Source organism: Hypoxylon fragiforme, assembly GCF_022984875.1.
Source record: "Hypoxylon fragiforme strain CBS 206.31 chromosome Unknown GGS25scaffold_1, whole genome shotgun sequence".
Lineage (NCBI taxonomy): Eukaryota > Fungi > Ascomycota > Sordariomycetes > Xylariales > Hypoxylaceae > Hypoxylon > Hypoxylon fragiforme.
In genome coordinates this window covers 2,743,318-2,763,836 of record NW_026054756.1, presented here as the reverse complement: position 1 = coordinate 2,763,836, position 20,519 = coordinate 2,743,318, and the positions used below count along the sequence as shown (strand labels likewise).

The 20,519-nt window shown below is 48.3% G+C and overlaps 3 protein-coding genes across 3 annotated transcripts; 2 read left to right on the top strand and 1 right to left on the bottom strand.

Moving 5' to 3' along the window:
* Window positions 1-211: 211 nt before the first annotated feature.
* On the bottom strand, window positions 212-2,748 carry GGS25DRAFT_42306 (major facilitator superfamily transporter). The gene is made up of 6 exons (XM_049258586.1): window positions 2,454-2,748; window positions 2,252-2,397; window positions 1,901-2,196; window positions 1,684-1,852; window positions 923-1,629; window positions 212-870 (listed from the first exon to the last, which is right to left on the bottom strand). Exons 2-6 carry the CDS (start codon window positions 2,389-2,391, stop codon window positions 494-496), a joined length of 1,689 nt encoding a protein of 562 aa, XP_049121602.1. The 5' UTR covers window positions 2,392-2,397; window positions 2,454-2,748; the 3' UTR covers window positions 212-493.
* Window positions 2,749-5,130: 2,382 nt separating this feature from the next.
* GGS25DRAFT_471030 (uncharacterized protein) lies at window positions 5,131-7,546 on the top strand. Its single transcript, XM_049259300.1, has 5 exons — window positions 5,131-5,542; window positions 5,600-5,769; window positions 5,824-6,396; window positions 6,453-6,759; window positions 6,816-7,546. The coding sequence occupies exons 1-5, from the start codon at window positions 5,350-5,352 to the stop codon at window positions 7,187-7,189; spliced, it is 1,617 nt and encodes a 538-aa protein (XP_049121601.1). The 5' UTR covers window positions 5,131-5,349; the 3' UTR covers window positions 7,190-7,546.
* A 4,875-nt stretch (window positions 7,547-12,421) lies between these two features.
* Window positions 12,422-15,467, top strand: GGS25DRAFT_527384 (fungal-specific transcription factor domain-containing protein). Its single transcript, XM_049265084.1, has 3 exons — window positions 12,422-12,872; window positions 12,944-13,067; window positions 13,138-15,467. The coding sequence occupies exons 1-3, from the start codon at window positions 12,824-12,826 to the stop codon at window positions 15,326-15,328; spliced, it is 2,364 nt and encodes a 787-aa protein (XP_049121600.1). The 5' UTR covers window positions 12,422-12,823; the 3' UTR covers window positions 15,329-15,467.
* The last annotated feature ends 5,052 nt before the right edge of the window (window positions 15,468-20,519 follow it).

Sequence of the window (20,519 nt, the reverse complement as noted above, 5' to 3'; positions counted from 1 at the left end):
CCCAAACTAACAGCTGGAGAAGCCGTTTCAAAAAAGATCCGCCAAGCCTTAAGGTCAATCTTTCTACCACAGATCTAATAATCTAATAAGGCACAGACCACCGTTAAAGCTCACCTTTAAATTATGGGTTTGATAATGCACCTTATGCAATTTATACGGATGCATCACAAAATGCATAAGATGTTAATGCCAATAAAATAACTTGAAATATGCTTATCGTTGCATGTAGACACATAAGAAGCGGGCCTTTTAAAGTAACTAGTTAGTTATCTCCCCATTCCGCCATGTGATCATGGACAACCTCTTTACAAAAAATCACTTAAGGAGAAAAGAAACGCCCCTCAACGCTATAACACATTAAACCTTCATACATAAAACAATTTTGAGTCTCATAGAAGGGGAAAGTCTCGTTATTCAATTGTGTGTTCCTTGACAAATTACACAATTTCTTCCAGAATCACCCCACCGACCATGGTGTAACTAAGGTGAGATTCTAATCAGCATCATCAGTAGAAGTCAGAGCGTGAGAAGATTGATGAGCTTTCATCTCCATCGCTTCTTTCAGCTGTTGCTCCCTGCGCTGAACTACATTCAGTCGATGTCGACTAAATGTGCCGAAAGTCGAGAAGACTCCAAAAGCTGCGATGATTGCGCATACTCGCATGTCCCTATTGAACGCATCTGAATATACTGTCTCGAGTTGTCCGAACTGCGTTGGAGGCGTATTGTTGGTTTTTGGTGAAGGTTGTGGGCCTTGTTCCAGAGCTTTAGTGTTCTCTTGAAGCAGAACATTCGCAATGGCGGAACTGGCCGCAATCCCTATGCTACCTCCTAGCACACGAACCTGTGCTATTATGCCTTGGGCTGGAGCTATCATATAATCAGAAACAATACTCATAATATGAAGGTACAGAGAACTTACCATGATCAAAGGCAGAGGGTTGGAAGGCCGCTACCATCGTCGCTGTCGATACCGACATCCCAAATCCAAGGCCAACGAAAACCAAAAATCCCAGAGCCTTTGGTTCCAGGTCGTGCGAATCTGCCAGCGTTGACAAAAGCCCGCAGCCGAGAAGCACCAAGCATGCACCCGCCAGTAACATCTCAAACACCTTGCATGTCTTCCTACTGATCGCTCCTGAGATGAATGAGCCCACAGCGGTGGCTCCCAGCATTGGAAGCAGCATAAGGCCAGCCGTGAAAGCATCTTTACCATTTACTATCTGCAATCGGAGGGGAAAGGTATATATGACGACTAGGTATGGAAATCCGACGATTAAGGTATTCAGAACGGTCGAGGCGTAAATACGATCGCGTAGAAGACGCATAGGGATTGCAGCACTTATCGCATCTTTCCAGCGCCATTCGATGAAGATAGACCAGAGGATCAAGGCTATCCAGGATAAAACCCCAAGAAGAAGTGGGACGATGAAAACCGGCTTTGACCACTGGTTTGCGAAGTCTCCGACATTCTGGAAGGGGAAAACAACCAACACCGAAGCGGCTATCAGCAGTACTGACCCGACATAGTCGAGTTCCCCCCAGGTCCTTTGGTCAACAATTGGTAAGTACTGAGGTTTCGGCCACGTAAAGTAGAAGAGGGCCACCGATGCCGCTCCAATGGGACCGCTACATAGTTCATTAGCATGTCTCGGTTATTTCTAGTGAGTCGTGAGCACATACTTCATCCAGAAGACCCAACGCCACGTCGAGTAATGGGTCAATGCGCCACCTATAAGCGGTCCTAATACGCTTGATACTGTGAGCACGATTCCGATTAACCCGCCGATAAACTGCCTTAGCTTTGACGGAGCGACTTCTGGGAGGATTATCATTGATATGGAATATAACCCTATCAACTGATCAGTCATCGTATACCAAGTCGTTAAATTTTACTAACCCGAACCCCCAAGTCCTTGTAAGGCTCGACATGCTATCAGCTGATCTATGCTCTGAGCGAAGCCACATGCGATCGAGAATGCGATGAATATGATGTAAGACGCGATGAAGGCATTGCGACGACCGACGATGTCAGTCACTCGAGCCAACAAGACGGCACACCCAAGATATGAAAGGGTATAGGCCAATGCGACCCAGTTCACAGTGTCTAATGTACCGAAATCATGTCCTATCTCAAAAAGACAGGTGGCGACGATGGAGGTATCGAGAAAGGCCAGCATTAGACCCAGAAGAATTCTAGTATCAACGTCAGAAATAGAGGAACTCGATGCTAATCAGCTATTAAACCTACCCAAGACACAAGAGCCAGAAACGCCATGGTGGCAACTCTGGGCGCACAGGCTCATCCAGGTGCAAGCTTGAGGCTCCAGAGTCGAGAACGAAAGACTCGGTGTCTACACTCCTCTGGCCGGTACGTGGACGGTGATCCATGACTATCTGCCGAGATAGTTAGTGTGTTGCAGTTTCTTCCACGCAATTGGAAAGGACTTTACCTTTATGTAGAACTTGAGCCGAGAATGACTCTACTCGGCGGAGATGGTCCCACGATCCCTATGGATTTTCGGTACACTTGTAGCACCCTTGTATATCGTCGACAAGTACGAGCACAGCGCTAGAGACCGTGTATCGCCTATTATAAGTGAAGGAAGACCAAATATCCAATCAGGCAACTGGAGAATTACAACAAATTGCCAACGGTGTCTCCCTACCACAGCCCTAGCCAATCTTGTCGAAGTTGCTTTGCACGTCTTCAGAGAGAGACTGTGTTCAGTTGAGATCTCACAAACGTCATTCCCATTTGCTTGTTGCTTGTTGTTGTGTGCGACTTCAACCCCACCCTGTTTCCTTTTAGGTATTTATTTCTAGGAAGGTCTGTTCCAAACGGCTGGTAACATATGTGCCCCTAGGGAAATATCTCACGGCCGTATCAATAGCAATTTCCAGCTCTTCGAGGGCTGCCTGGGTAACTTGCTCGGACCCACTGCTCCGGGGAGATAGTTGCGGGTGTTCATAAACGCCTCGAACGCCGTCAACTTTCTAAATATCGTTAAATTGCTCTTGTTGCTAGGTAGGTCATCTGTCGATGTTTGATGAGCAGGTGTCTACTAGGTAGAATGAGTTTCCAAGATTGTTTTTGTTTTGGGGAACCTCGAAGGGTTTTAGGGGATATCGAAAGATGTAGGGGTGTTGTTGGTTACACCGCAACGCGAAGTAAAATCGAAGTTTACCTAAAAAAAGAAACTCTTAGGCTTTGAAAACGCGTACTAGGTATATAGAGAGATCAAGGGCAAGAGAAAAGAAAAAGAAAGAAATTAAAAAATAAAAACAAGCCATAAAGCTCCAATGCAGTTGCTATTTCATCCCCCGTTATATTTAAACGAGACTAGATCCACAAGACCGCAGTTGTCATTCTGCGACACTTTTCCTGTCCTTGACTTAGGCCCATATGACACAACATTGTGGACATACATATGTAGTAGCAGTTACTCAGGCACCGGTGATGGGTACAACCACCTCGAGTGTTTGCCGTATATATGCGGTGCGGTCTTTGAGTTCGATTTAACGAGTGATTCCCTCCTTCCCGGTCCCGGAACTCAAGCCATACGGAGTATATCGAGTACCTATTCACATCTTAATATATGCACTGTGGATACATAAGGGCTCAACCTAGCCTAGGTACTACGGTACTCAGTATGTATAGCACTTGAGGCAATATCAGACCAACCTTAAACGTCTCTTGGATCCCGCCCTGGAGGAAGTGCTGTCACCGAGCACCTTCTGCTGGCGTTTCAAATACGTGGTCTTTGTTCCAATGGAGTCTGGTTGTTACACAAGCATATGTTTGTATCCTTCATAGCACTGCTATGTTAGCATGATCGCCCTAGAGGCATGTCTCATGAATAACTTCTTACACTTGAAGCATAATCTGATATGCTTCCAGGTTAATACGTTGGATCATTTGTCCCTGATGTTGTGTTTACCAGGTATGATAGTAACTTGGTTTGGGTAAAGCTATTCTTTATACTAACAAGATCAGACGATGTTCAACTACTTTGTGTTCTAATATCTGCGAACTTTCCAAAAGATTCATCCATGGATCTTACAAAGTATCACAAAACTTAGGCCCAGTATTATTTATTCTCCATCCTAGGTACTTACCTGCCTAGCTAGATGCCGAAAAAGTATGTGTCAATTAATCTTGTTAATAATCTCGATCAGTCTTTGTCGACCAAGATCTTGGTAGTCACCTGGAAACCCAGGACACGGATATGCTGACTGTAGAGGTTTGAGCCACCCTCTCGTGAGTAGTTACCTACTTAAATTGTGACAGGGACAACGGTCCTTACCAATCGCGGCTGCAGTCACAACCACCACGAAGTGAGCACCTAGGTAGGCAACTAATACCTGATGCTAGTGGCACGAAAATGTTTAAGGACTTACACGATTCGGTGCCAAGTTATCAACATTGCATCCGATTTGTGACTGTCTCAGATCCAGTGTGTCTACTGGTACTGCTACCTTGGGACTCACTGCCACGATATCCCTTGTCTTATCCCCAGATTACGGGTGGGACCTGATACATCACAAAGACTAAAGCTTCATACTCCTACATGTTTCTGTCCTTAGGTGTGTAGGTGCATATGTGTTCACTGCTCAGCCCACTAACTAGTGGCACTGGTACTAAGGTAAGCCTTAAGGTAAGGAATAACATTGAGTGTTCGTTGCTTGTTCTGTGCCTATTTATTAGGTATGTGGATATAAGAAGTTGTAATGGGGGCTGAGTACCTAGTATTACCTAACTACAAGCAGTCTAAGTACCTAGGTAAATAGTCAAAATAAGTAGGTAGTAATAACTTTGAACTTAGAAGTCTAACCTTAAGTCTTTTGGCAGCTGCATTGGGTCTGGAAGGCGTTCGCTCCTCCCCTGAATCAAATCCATTGACAGAGGTAGTTATGTAGGTTCCTACATATGCATGCTTTTTCTGATTGGCCCATCTACTTAGAATTGGGAGCACCTGCCTGATCTGATTAGGTAACATTCCTGCGGCTGAGCTCCACTAGCCACGCGCATCTCACTGGGCACTGCACCTTCAGGTGGCAAGTGCATTGAGTTTAGCGTCAGTTACTAAGGCCGCCTAGTGACCTCTCTCCCTAACTACACCCATCAATGTACCTAATCCATCACTACGGTCAAATACTAATCTCATCAAACGGTTCACTGGACGGAGAACATTGCAATCACAGTGCTCACATTTTTGAGTGTGTTTATAATTGAAATCATTACCTTGATAAACGGCCGATTAGATATCAAGTGCATCATAATCTAAATCAGAAGCATTTTAGTCGGGTGGTTCTCACATCAACGATTCCGTCCGGATATCGGCAAAGATGACGGAGATTGTAACAAGCCAAACGCCCCCTATTCTTCAAGGGCCAACAGAAAAGGAAAAAAAGTATGATCGACAGCTACGACTTTGGGCAGCTAGTGGCCAAGCAGCCCTTGAATCAGCCAATATTCTTCTCGTGAACTCAGGTGCTGGCACTGTTGGCGTCGAAGCGTTGAAGAACCTTGTGTTGCCCGGTATTAGCCCCTGTCCTTACTTATTGTTGCTGAATATAGACTTATAAATCTGAACAGGAATAGGAAAGTTCACCATTGCAGATGATACGATAGTGAACGAGACCGACCTTGGTGTGAATTTCTTCCTTGATGAGAGCTGTATAGGGAAACTCCGATCAGAATGCTGCACCAAACTTCTCCAAGAACTGAATCCAGAAGTTGAGGGAGACTGGTACCCTAAGAGACAGGTTTGTGATGCTGAATGTGGCAAAAAAGAATGAATCGCTAATATAATATCCCAGAGTGACTTGGACCTACGCGGCCTTCTGGGTGCTTCGCCTACCTTCACCTTGATTATGTATACCTACCCCATCAAAAAGGAGGTTCTCTCGGTTATTGAATCCTATGCTAGCAAGTACAAGACTCCACTTGTGGCGATTCACTCTGCCGGGTTTTATTCGTATTTTCGTATCACTCTACCTGGAACATTTCCCATCGTCGACACTCACCCTGAGATTGAGAAGACCACCGATCTTCGGCTCCTCAACCCCTGGCCTGAACTTGTCGAGTTTGCTCGTGATATGACGAGGAATATCGATGGTCTAGATGATCATGAACATGGACATCTACCCTACGTTGTCATTCTACTCCACTACCTGGACGAATGGAGAAATTCACACAATGGCCAGAACCCTATTAGTTACGCGGACAAAACCGAGTTTACTAAGTTTGTTCGTAGCAAAGCGAGGACCAACAGCCCGGAAGGCGGGGAGGAGAATTTTCAGGAAGCTGCGGTAGCTATAAACAAGAATATTAAAGCTCCCGAATTAGAACCTGGAGTGCAGGAGTTGTTTAATCACGAGGTGTCAGACCAGGTATGGGCTTGTGGCAAGAATATGCGTGGACGAACATTCCAGACTAATGTCAATAGATTGAGCTCCAGTCGACGTTCTGGGTCATTGCGAAGGCTATCCAGGCATTCTACCTCAAGCATGGTTGCCTCCCTCTACCAGGGGCACTACCCGATATGAAGGCCCAGTCAAGCGTTTACGTCAAATTGCAGACTATATACAAGGAAAAGGCCCGCAAAGATGCACAGGAAGTGATGGAGACCGCTAGGGCGTTTACGGGTGGCAAGGACGTTGATCCTGCCGAGGTAGACCTGTTCTGCAAGAATGCTCGTTTTGTCAAACTCATCAATGCAACACTGACGAAGGCAAATCTCGATGAAATTCTGGGTTAGTCAATATTCATTATAGGGGTAATTACAGATATACTAACCTTTTCTCAATAGCATCTGAGAGAACCAATGACGAAGCAGCTGAGGCTATGAAGGTCGAGACCGACGGTGCATTTACTCTGCCCATGTCTAATCTCTTCATCTATCTTGCCCTTGTTGCAACTAGCCACAATCCTACGGCCACTGCTGGTGATATCATGGAATCTATCACTGCTATGGTGCCAGAGGCGTCGGGAATTGAAAGAACGTGGCAAGCCGCCCAAGAGGTAGCCCGAGCTGGCGGCGGCGAACTTCACAACATATCCGCGCTCACCGGTGGAATGGTCGCGCAGGAAATTATAAAAATTGTCACAAAGCAGTACATACCGATTGAGAATACCTGCATATTCGACGGCATTAGCAGCCGGTGCCAGGTACTTCGGCTATAGTATGTATACCCCAGAAAGGTGACAGTCAGCCAGCAGAGGATATTCTCAAAGGCATATCATCCGCAGATCCGGGTTATTCATGGAGAAGTTGGAGAAGTTGTGGGGAATCTTTTATGAGCCTGGAAGCTTGGCAAACCTGACGATGCTACATGTTCACACCATCCCTCCTCTACGGCTGGGGAGGACGGGGACATGTGTCGGTCCGCAGACCCTCTGCAGTAACCTCAAATCGTGGCCCGCGACGGCTGTGACCAGTGTCTTCCAAGGCATACACTGAGATATCTATAGCTTTGCTGACTATTACCTGACCAGCGTTACGTAGCCGGGTGAAATCAGACAAGAGTTACGTATGATGAATCTGGAGTGCATATTCATGCGTGATCACTACCATTCACCCACAGCTAGCTGAAATTGCCAGGTGTCTGCCACATGCTTGATATTGAGCATGGAACTCGAGACGCGTGAGTCCACTTCCCGATGTTACTATCCAGCTAGAGCATTTCCTGGGTGAGATCCAAGTGGATGTTATTTTCAGGCACGAAAAAACTGCGATACGCCTATCTCCCTTCTACCGGAATCCCGTCCATAATATTCCTATTATCCTTTCTTTGACTACGACTCTGCATTTCTTTCTAGTAGATAATCGTCGTCAGGGCTTTGTAGCCTATACCATGTGTGCTTCCTGAGGGATATCGAGTTCTTTACGAGACGGGCAAGTGATTTCCTAGGTTAACCGATAGACCCAATTCAGTATCACGCATCGAGCAGGTTTGACCTAGGGAAGTTGAGTTGAGGCATTGGCGATCCCATGGCTACCAACTACTTTAGGTAGATTAAACCAGAAAACGTGGAGGGGGGAAGTGTTCCCAAATTTCTACATCGCCCTTTGACGATTGGTTCTCTGGTTAAGACAATTTCTGATAGGCCAATTAGAGACCGTTTTTTCTTATTGGATATGGCCGTTTTTGGCCGAACAGTCGACCGGGCTTCAGAGAACTACTGACACGCAACATATTAAAAGACCCCAGGTCAGGTGGTGATCCCCCCTCCCTCCCCCCTTTATACTAATGTATACGAGTCCCAAAGTTTCATGATTCTTTTTTTGCACAATCAAGGGTTGCCCAGTACCTAGGTAGCGATGAGAAAAGTCGAGAAGCTTCGGAAAACCATAACTTCGAGACCCTTTGGTACCCGTTCGTAACACGAAAGAGGAGGGACTTGATGGGCAGATCCAGGAAGTGAGGTGTTCAAAGGTGCCAGCCACTCTACAACTCTAGATGGACGGCGAAATTTTTAATTTCCAGACCCAACGAGGCCGAAGGGGGGTTTTTCCTATCGTGATTGGTTCTCTGGGCTGGCTGGGAAACGCTCGGTTACCTACGAAGGTAACTATCTGACCGAGGAAGTCGGCTGCGCCAATATAATGAGTGAACCTATCACCCATCGTCTCTCGCGCATACGCGCCATACCAGGTAGGAAGTGAGAAACTCGATTAGGATACATAGGCACGTGGATACGCCCGAATGCTGTCCTCTTCACTTTAATATCTGCAGACGTTGGTCATGTCCTGCGATAGAAGCAGAAGGAGGTAGCTCGGGACCATTCACAGAGCTTCGTTCTCAACTCCAACGGTAAAGGTCTATCATAGGTAATGGAATATCGCGGAGGAGTTCACACCAAGGTCTAGAGCACTTTGATAGATAGATAGATCCCTAGGATATCCCATCATAATGCCGTTTGTAGCCATCGCCATCCTAGGTATCGACAGGCCCGTGACCTTTTCACGTCAGCTTGCTCATTATACCTACTACCTACACGTATATATACCTCACTATGTCATATAAACTGCGTGTCGCCCCCGTATGCCAAGGATGCTTTTCGCTTATATGATACATACATATGCGCCTAATAATAATGCCAGCAACATATTGTCCGAACCAGACCGTAGGTAGGTAGGTAGGTAATGACGAACAACGCCTACCTGCCCTCGACCAGAAGCTAGCATAGTCCGGCTTAGGCGAGCCACAAGAGCATCGTCAAGGTTATTAATGAGGAAGCATAACCAGAAGAAGAAGAAATCCAAATACGGACATGGTGCAGACAGGAATAGACAAGCTTTAATATACCACAGCCTCTAGAAAGGGCAGGACGAGGTGGGTGACACGCTGCGCCAAGAGCCGCCAGCGTTCGCCAGCGAGCATACTGGCCTTTTTTTTTTTTTTTTTTTTTTTCCCTTTTCGCTTTCACTCGGGATTGTACAGTCGCCTGCCTCGCTACCTACTCCATGCTTGCGCTTTCTGTCCTACTGTATGTACCTGGTAGGTATGTAAGAGCAGGTAGGTAGGTAGGTAGGTATCGCAGCAGGTCGTCTAGGCGCTTAAGCGAGTGGCGTTTCAATATAAACCGTCAATGTCAGCTGGCTCTTCAACTGCACTCCACACAATGCTTGCTTGCTTGCTTGCTGCGGACGCTGTACGACGACGAAGGAGGTGCAGGAGAGCCAACCGCGAAGAGTGTGGGGTAAAAGAAATCGACGAGGGGGGCTTGGCGCAGAAAACGCCCATGCCGCACGCACGCAGGAACTGAATGAATTAAATTCTGAAATGGGATAGAGAGACAAAAAGAGAAAGAAGAGAAACAGTGTGTGTGTGTGTGTGTGTGTGCTAGTTAGTAAGGGGGGGAGAGAGGCCTGGAGGGGCACATTGGTCCTGGACGATCCGGAGAGAAATGCGCAGGATGCCGGGACTTGGGTTTAGCTTGCACACACCTACACACTCACACTTACTTCTAGGTCCTGCTAGGTACTGGTTCACTGGCGGGTCCCTGAAAGGAACAGTTCGAGGACAGATAGATGGTCCAGTCATCATGGAAAAAAACTATCGCGTCGCACCGCACCGCACCGCACCTCATTACCATATCTGAGACTTCGACCCAGGGCCGGATTTGGAGTAAAGATCTCGATAGAGACGGGTGGTTGGTTTTTTTTTTTTTTTTTCTTTTCCTGGCTCTGTTATGCAAAGCTAGGTAGGGGATTGTGAGCAACGAACTAAAACCTCATGATATGATGGGGGGGATTTTTTTTCTTTTTCTCTAAGAAGCGAGGAATGGGTTATGTAGGTAGGTACATGGACTTCCATGATGGTCCCCGCCAAGACTTGAAGAACTCACACACCCGTACCGCTCTCCCGAGACTAACTGCTTGTACGCAGGCCGCTACCTACCTTGTAGGTAGTAGTTTCTGTGGTACTAGAGAATTAGTAAGACGTCCGCCCCGGGATAGCGGAACGCTTTTCTCAACCGGCTTTCCGCTCCTGACCAATCCTCGCGTTGGGGAGTGGGATAGTCAGGTAGCTAACTTGGGGTCCGTCTCTTTAGCACATCTGGGCTACGAAATCTTGAATTGTTTCAATGCTTGATGATTTCATTGATGTTTACTGCTCCTTGATGTATGGTAACTCACTGGCTTTTACAGTTTTTAGGTATTGTAGGTAGGTACCTAGACTTGGTACTATGTAGTACAGTACCTAGTAAATATCATGTAAATCATTCGATGTTGTACGTGCGGTTTGTACGCGGTATTCTCAATTCTGGTACTAAATATGGAGATTTTATGAGCTGCACCAGCATACAAAGCTTTGCCTAGGTACAATACACAGGCACCTAGCAGGTATTTAATGTTGAGACACTAAAGTCGGCGCTTGCTACGTTCTGTATATTAAGTCGAGGTTATGAGTGGCCAGCAGCGGATTCTTGCCTTGGTACTATGTATAGTCCCGGGCCGTGTATGTAGGCTCTAAGATTCACACCCATCGTCTCAACTTCAATGTTGTAGGCATTTACATATAGGTATACATGTGTATATTATACAGTACCTACATATACCCCTGCCGTTTGTACGGGTCGGTTGCCGGTGAAGCCTTTTCTTCTTCTTTCTTTGCTTCTGAGAATTTTGAAGCTAAAAAAACGCCGACATTGAATCCCTGCCCCCCCTGAAAGCCGGATGGGCGCGAAAGTACGAAGTATGTACAGATGTGTTGTATCGTAGGTATGTAACTACATGTATGTAGGTATGTAGATGGTTATGTATCGATGACTGGCCAAGTGCTAGCAGATCTGGCATACTGGCGCACAATCTTTCGTTGCAACCCTATTGTAACCCCATCACGGGTACTTGCGAATTCTCGCCGTTCATCCAGTTCGGAATCTTGACAGAATGGTGGTGATCGCGGGGTCGCCCCTTGATGTCTACTAGGTACCTACATGTATAATACACAACTTATATACATGCATATAAGTTATGTATGCCATGTATGTATTCTGTGCTATGTAGTTAAGGCTTGTGGCTTTTTATACAGGGGATTAACTATGAGTTCAGGGGTGGTTCGTGAGAATTCCTAACCCCCAGCCAGTGCCCAGCCAGTGAAGATACAAGCTGGCCTTCCCCAAACCTATCCCAGTCCCCGTGAAAGGTATCAAGCTCGGAGATTTCACGCGCCCAGGAACTCCACGCAAATGAAGCGAGACGCCAGAATAATATGTATGCCAAAACACCAAAACCCGCCTAAAAAGCTTACATGAGTATTTTAGAAGCTTCCCGTCGCGCATGAAACCATTAGGTTAGCCCAGTACTACTTTGAATTGGGAGATTGTGACATACACAAACTTCGTACATATCTTAGAAACCTTCAGCTCACCTGCGTTCGGATTCTATATCTGAACTTCAATCTTGCCGAAAAGGTATTGCCTAGTCTACATAGGTAGTAGCTGTTCTGGCCCTAACTGACTAGCATGGGCAACTAATTTTCTAAGGCCTGAAACATCACCTAGTAGCATTGCCATCAGGCCCATCACGAGATGCTGTCGCTAACAATGACCAAGTAGCCAGCCCAAGATGCTCTTTTTTTATGACCGTTACATGCTCTTCACTTTAGCTCGCTCTAGTAAATCATGCTATATACTATACTTGACATGTCAAGAAAATCATACGTCTACCCCTTGCTCGTCCTAGATCTTGTACAGACACACCAAAGTATATGCCAATCAGCTGTCGAGTATGGTTTCTTTTTCATTTTTTCTCTTTTTTTTCTCGTGGCAAACATGACAATCATCCCTCAATAAGACGTTACTGATCTCCAGATGCGCGTCTTCACACCCGTCCATAACTCGTCATTTTCTGGTACGAAGGGAAGCCCCTTGTCTACCTTAACCACAGTACTCGAGTCTGGCCTGTCCAACCCATCACACCCTATAGGGCGTCGTGAGGTGTGGAGATATACCCGATACGCTATAGCCTCTCGGTTCCTGACCAGACTAACAACCTACAACCTTCAACAGGCTTCAACAGGGTTACTTTACTCCACACAATCTATTTACCTACCCTTCATCTCCAGGTTCTCCACGTCCCCGCCATGATGGATGGCGAGCTAATATCCTATATAAATTCTCATCGTCTCCCGTGTTGTCGGTCCTGGCTGGGCCCAGACGGCATCTCCACTTCCCCCGGATTGCTTATATCCAATCTAACACTTGGTGCATATCACTTCCACTCAAGTTTATTTCCATTTCACCTTGAACCTTATCCGTCCTTGCTTGCACCAACTTGAACAAACCACTTGGGAGGACTTGAGAGCCAAGATGGCGCCGAGTATACCCATTTCCACACAAGGTGGCATGTTTCATACCTGTAAGTTTGTTCTCATCCGCGTTCTTGTCTTCGTGTGATTTGAGAGAATGTCTCTCTAACTTGGTTACCAGTCCAAGGAGTTACTCCTCGGAAACAATCCACAGATTCTACAGAGAGTACCAAGTCGAATGGCAGCGGAACCGCTAAGCGAATTACCACACCTCATGCATGCGCAGAATGCAAGCGCAGGAAAATGTAGGACTTGTGCAACATCCCCTAAATAATAGTACTAGAGTTAGGAGTTGCTATGCTAACAGTAATTCAGTCGATGTGACGGCCAACAGCCATGCGGCCAATGCCTCTCTAGCCGAGCACCCAAGCGGTGTTTTTATGACAAGCACCGCCAAAGGGTAATTCCATCGAGGAAGACGCTCGAGGCGCTATCACAGTCCCTAGAGGAATGTCGGTCCATTCTAAAGCGCCTATTCCCAAACCATGAAGTTCAGTCCCTCCTACCACTACCCCGTCAAGAGCTTCTCGGTCTTCTCGACCAGTCATCAATAGACGTCACCAATGCGCTTCCGTCACCACCATTACATACATCTCCCATGCCTGGCGACATTGGCTCACCTACTATGTCCGGGTCTGAGCACAGCCTCTCTAGCTTAGAACAAGTACCGTCTCGAGACTTGGAATGGGACGAGGAACGCCGAGGACGAGATCCTATTCCAGCGGAGGCTGACGATGTCAATGCCCTCTCCCTCTCAGTAGACCGCCACGCTTCCTATCTTGGCGCCTCCTCCATCAAGGCCGCACTAATGGTGATGATAAAAGTGCAACCTGGTCTCCGAAACTCTCTCACGCCACCTCTCAACAGCGTAGAAATGGCCCACAATCTCCCCACCATGCGACAAAAAGTTACTAACCCCAAAGAACCTCAACGGGTGCCCTGGTCCTGGAAAGGCCAAACACTGATTGACGCTTATTTCAAGCGGATCCATGTATTTGTGCCTATGCTGGACGAAGCCTCCTTCCGCGCCGACTACCTCGAGGGCCAACGATTCGACGCCCCGTGGCTCGCGCTCCTCAACATGGTTTTCGCCATGGGTTGCATCGCGGCGCTGAAATCGGACGACTACAACCACCTAAACTACTACAGCCGGGCGATGGAATTCCTGCCCATGGACTCGTTCGGCAGCAGCCACATCGAGACCGTCCAGGCTCTCGGCTTAATAGGCGGATACTACCTGCATTACATAAACCGGCCGAACATGGCCACCGCCGTCGTGGGCGCCGCGATCAGGATGGCCAGCGCCCTCGGCCTGCACCGCGAAAGCCTCGCCCACGGCCCCGCCGGCACGACCAAAGAAATCGCCGCCGCCGAGACGCGGCGACGCACCTGGTGGAGCCTGTTCTGCCTCGACACCTGGGCGACGACGACGATGGGGCGGCCCTCCTTCGGCCGCTGGGGCCCCGCCATCAACATCCGCCCGCCCGAGACCGGCGTCACCAGCACGCGGGACTCGGCGCAGCACGCGGGCATCCTGCCGCTGGTCGAGAACATCAAGTTCTGCAAGATCGCGACGGCGATCCAGGACATGCTCGCCATCTCGCCGCTGCTCCGCGCCGACGACCGGTGCAGCCTGGACGGCCAGCTCGTCAGCTGGTTCAGCAGCCTGCCGTGGCTCCTGCGCACGAGCGACCCCTGCGCGGAGCCGCTGTACATCGCGCGCTGCATCATGAAGTGGCGGTACCAGAACCTGCGCATGCTCCTGCACCGCCCCGTGCTGCTGAACCTGGCCAGCAGCGGCGCCTCGCACGCGGCCGAGCACGACATCGCGGCCATCGAGGCCTGCCGCGACCTGGCGAAGCAGACGATCGAGGACATCGCGCGCGAGTGGTCGCGCAACCAGATGTCCGGCTGGAACGCCGTCTGGTTCCTCTACCAGGCCGCCATGATCCCCCTCGTCTCCATCTTCTGGCAGTGGGACAGCCCCCGCGTCCCCGACTGGCAGAAGCAGATCGAGACCATACTCGACCTGCTCGAGGCCATGGAGGACTGGTCGCTCGCGGCGAGGCGCTCGCGGGAGGTCGTGTGGCGCATGTATGAGGCGTCGAGGCAGCTGGAGCCGGCGCTGCTGAGGCAGCAGCAGCAGCAGCAGCAGAGCCCGATGCAGAGGCTCCAGGTTGTCACGGACCCCGCGGGCGCGGCGGGGGTGCTGGGGCCCCTGGGCGATGGCTCGGAGCTACATATGTCGCCGATTGGCCTTGAGCCGGAGGGCTTTGGAGGCATCATGGGCATGCTGGACCAGCATGGCCTGTGGGATCTCGACGGCATGCTCTGGGGCGCGTCCGACGACATGGACTGGGCGCAGGGGCACTTTGGTGTTGGCAGTGGTGCTGGCGCCGCCGGCAGCAACATGCACGATGGCTCGCCGGCCGGCGGGTGCGGCGCCCTGATGGGTCAGCTTGGCGCGTACGGCATTGATAATTCGGCGTTCTCGTTCGTGCACTGAGGGGGTGGTGCGAGCGAGCTATGACGCTACGACTGCTACACTGCACTGGGTGTCTACATACGTTGTTCCTCTATTTCTTTTTATTTAGGTGATTGGTCAATCGTGTCGTAGGGGGGTGTATGTACGAGAGAAATACCTACAGAAACACATGGCTACGCGGCTACTACAACACTGTTATTACTACAGATATCCGCCATGATTGGCTAGTTAAATCTTTTTTGCGCTTTCATGGGTAAGGGGGGAGGGGGGTGTGGAAAGGGGGAAAGCAACACCAAAATTCCATTCAATCCTGTGGTTTCATTGTCTTTTTCACTGCTTTTTTCTTTTTCACCTTTCAGGGGTCCATGATCGTCATTTTCCCTCCATGCATGTATGTTTCAGCGATGATACCTCTTGACGTTGGATGCGTCTCTGTGGTTGGGGTTACAACAACAAACATACCTATCTCATTCAAAAGGGTAAAAGGGTGTGGATGGGAAATATCTCCGGGCCGGTGGACAACGTCGTTTTTTGTGTTTTCTTTTCCTCATTTTGACGAAAAAAAAAATGCCCCTTTCTTGCTTTAGGTGCCTGTTTACCAACCCATTCGGATGGTTTGCTGGAGTCTGGGGTTCACTACTACTACCTACCTGTCTGCCTGCCGGGTACGTGATGGGAGGCAGGGGGAGATTTCATGGTAGCAAAGAAAAGTTTTTTCTTCTATTTTCTGAATGAACGATGATGATGTGTCATGATTGGGACGATGGGGACGAAAATTGTTGTATGAGAGCATGCAAGACGTTACTACATACATACCTATAGGCACCTAAGGGGCACATACATATCTTACTATATCTTATACCATCAGGTACCTATGTACCGACACATATAATACTAGGTACTATTATTAGGAAAGACCGCAATCTCTTGCACATGAATTACCTACCCAGGTGTTTACCTAGGTAGTCTTGCGTTGTGACATATTTAGAAGCAAATGTCCCAATTCGATGTCTCCTGTGGCCCAATACGGCGTCGACAAGGTTACTGACGTGACGCATATACGTACGTAGGTAGATAGGTAGCAGTGCAACTTGGCATGCCAAGCCAGGGATATTTTGAAGGAATTAAGACCCGAAAGGCTGCAGTCAGGAAAAAAAAAAGGTCGGCAGACAAAGTAGAAATCTGGGGTAAATTCTCCATACGTCTAGTTGGCTGGCTGGTGGATGCGTAGGTAGCGAATGCCTGTGTCATCGTACTTACATAGACCTGACTGACCTACATATGCACAGTGGAGATGGAGGGACACGCAGATCAGAATAGTGACGAGAAGTGGCCGCTCCAATGAAATCATATGGGTAGTTCTTGAATCTTCCCGTTGGGTGTGTGTGTATGTGTGCGCATGTGTGTAAGGGGCTGTTTTTGTTTGGATGTGCGATGTGCAACGCACTGGATAGCATCAAGTTCCTAACCTAAGCTCATACCTTAGGTACTAGGTACCTACCTACCTAGTCTCAGCCCCTAAGTGTTCTCTAGAGATGGCCATATGGATACTTTCCTGCTGTCTTCTTACTAAGGCACCGAGTCATGAGACCCTCAGGAAAATGAGCTGGCCGGCCTCACCTGACCATTGGTGATAAGGCACATACATCATCCACTGCACATTCCTGGATACCTCTCATACAGAACCCATAAGATGAAGGCAGGAAAGGCGAAATTAGCATAGTAATAGGATTCGCCATGCTGGCATTAAGGGTCAACTACACCAGGTTTCATCCTAGGTTGGTATGTATACTTACATGTCTTCAGCCTGCACCAGGTGGGCCATGTAACCTACGACAGCATCTTTGCATGTTGATTCCTATATGTAGGAATTTCTTTTTATACCTTTAGTCCTGTCCCTTTTCCCTCGATGTCTACCTAGCACACATCACGCACGTCACTTGCTACAATATGTACCGCGTGGCACAGCAGTCAACTACTAGGTACCCTGGGAGATTTCTTGCATGTATGGACCAAGGTAGGTATGATGTAGGTACAAGGGAAATTCTTTCTGTACGATGGTTACCTAATAAGCAAGCGACTAACTTAGTGCAGTTTTTCTTGGTCGGCTTGTCGACCGTTGAACATGGAGAGACTGGGGAAGGATATGCCATCGCCATTGGCCGAGCTGCTGGGCAAGGGTTGTCGACCCCCGGTTACAATATGGACTTTCGGGCCGTGGCGGTTGGGGGTTGGATATGGTCCGCCGCAACCCTACATAGGTACATATCACATACATGTATGTACACTACGAGAGGCCTCTCTCAATGGGCCCGGTCATGCTTCCCGAAAGCTGCTTGTGCCACGATGTCACTCAGGTACCGCTACACCTGCCGGCACCCCTGCCTCTATCCCCAACCATTCTCCCTCTGGGGTGCGTGAGCAACGGATTTTCCCGTGCGGGGAAAAGAGAAGAGGAGGAAGAACATTGAAGAAGTATTGGCTGATATGGAAATGTTATCGAAGACGTCGGTGATTACAGGTATGTGATTAGATAGGTGAGAACAAATATATCACCGAGGAAGCGAAAACCATGCCGTCATCTCATCTCGCTAGATGTGTTTGCTCCGCTTGTGCTGGTCAGAAGACTGCTCGTTTATTTTCGCGAATACAAAAGAGAATAATAATGCCGATGGGGATTTGATTAGGTATCTGGTAGCTGGAGGTCTATCCTGAGAACCTCTCCAAAGACACACACCCCCGTTGCGTTGGAGAATATTCACAATGGTTTGTTGGGATGGAAGATCAACATAAGATGGAGAGATGCGGGGTAAAGAAGGGCTTGATACAACTTGTAGATCTTCCATGTGAGGGTAGGAGTAGGTATTTGATCACCCATTCTATAACTTTTTAACCCTATCGATCTCCTTCGCTTCTATCATTCTCTCTCCATCGCCCCCTCTCTTCCATCAATCTACTCTTTACGCCGGAGGGAGTAAGTATCGTGTCTCTGGCAGTTGGTCTCTTACTCGAATCCTGCTCTCTCCTAGCTAGCAGATGTTTATGTTGTATTACTGTTATCATGGAGTATCTACCGACTGTCGTGTTGCGCGAGATTGCAGCGGCAGTCAAAGTCGATGCCACGTTTCGAGGCTCACAGAGGTTTGAGGGGTCACAGGTGCCCGTACATTGAGGGATCTGAAGGGCATAGTCTTAAGTGCTCCTCTACATGTTGGTGAGTTATGTACTACAGCCAAGCACTTACACCAGGACCTAATGTAACTACTCACATGTAAATATCCGCATCGGGTTTGTGAGACGGTCTCCTTGTCAGCACTTTAGTCCTGATATGATACGTGATCTTGCCGTGAGCGATCAGTTTGCCGCCGCCACAGTTTTAATTACATATGTCTCGGTAGCTACCCGCAACTTGTCTTGATTCTTACCGTGCCTCCTCTTGTCTCTAGGCACCCGACTGTATCGGGAGATAGAGACGTTAATATGTAGTATGGTTTACGTTGGTATGACGGTGGTACCTACATAGGAGTAACATGACTATCGCAGCTTTGCACAAATCACCCCATTATTCACAAGGATACTCTGTATACCTACATAGACCCTAACTATGAAGAGGCTATACCTAAGTATCATCCACAGTGGCTTCAGATACGAGCCGTGTCCAACAGGACGCCAAGACCGACCGGTGGCTGTAACGACAGCTAGAAACAGATGTGTTAGTTAAGATAGCGACGAGGTCTCTTGTGCATACATACGCACATACGGAGTCATGATTCCCTCATGCCTTATAGTTATTCTCCAGACATGGACATTGACATCTGTAAATTGGGATAGCATCGTAAGAGCCACACAGACATCTCACCTTGCAGTTACTCCAAACTGCTTCCACCCTGACTCGTACGGTACCTTTTCGGAACCGTGGAGTCTGGAATGGGAAAGGTGACATCGTGGATGCAGAAGCTTAGTTCAATGTTTGGCTAAGCTTTGAATACCCTAGGTAGGTACCGTAGTATAAATACCACATACCTACCTACATGTACATACTCATGTGTGTACCCCCCGGTAGCCTGCATGACTTCTACTGTGCCTCTTTGTGTGGTTACACAGGTATTGTACAATACCTATCCATAATAGTCCGTGCCTCGCTTGAGGTCGCTTCTGCACCCCAGTCTGTAGCTCACACAATGTGTTTAGTGATCCTGCGAGACAGCAGTAGTGGGCATGCACATTAGATGTAGGTATCATGATCTTAATTACTAGGTTCAGGTTCAAAGTGCTTCCTAAAAAGAAAGTCGTGCCACTTCTTCACTGGTGCTGATGGCTCGAGGAGTCGGTCAAAGAGTCCGGGGGGTTGTACAAACGGCTATCGGAGATTTCACGATGAGGCGCCAAGAGGCTGGCCCATGGTGGAGAGCAACTCGAGCCGTGTTTTGTTGCGACGTTGATGTCGTAGTCCGGAGATCTCGAGTCAGAACCATGTTCTCATCACCAACCTTGACAGGCTTGACTAACTTAGCATCCACAAATTTCCGTCCCGTCAAAGGGGTCCAAAAGTTCTGTGGTTCTGGTTCTGCGCCACGATGATGCGACAGCAACAATTTTTTTTTTGAATCTTCTCGATTTTTGCATTCTCTGGTTTACGTATTCTGCCCTTGCCGTCGTAGTATTTCAAGCCGGCTCTACATCATCATCGTGGGTTTTCATGTTGGAGTTCTCCTTTTGCCGCTGCACAACCTATGCGGTGGAATTGGAGCTTAAAAGAACCTTGGAAGACTTTCAACACCAACCAAAGCAGGCAAGGATCCACCACGATCTAGGCGTGGCGTAGCAATAACTAACCTCGTGGAGTTTAATAGGATACGAGTGTTCTAAGGGGTCAGAGACGTTCAGGCTATGAACTCTAGGGAACATCGTGGATAATCATCATCAAGGATGTTCACCAAGAGTGCAACGCAGATATAAGGGTCTCTTCACCGGCCTTGAACGTTTCACGTGTAGCACGAGGCGATGCCAACGGCAGCGGCAACGGCAGTCGATCAGGATCTTAGTTAATGAGGAGATCACCAGTTATTTCGGCTCCGGCGAAGTATAGTGGCACCAAGTCAAGCGTATGAGATTACACGCCCGTCTCAGTGCCTAATCTAAGGAATATTCTTTCCTCTTCTCTGCGAAGAGCCTCGAGTCCCCGCCTAAACTTGTAAAGGTCTAGATAGTT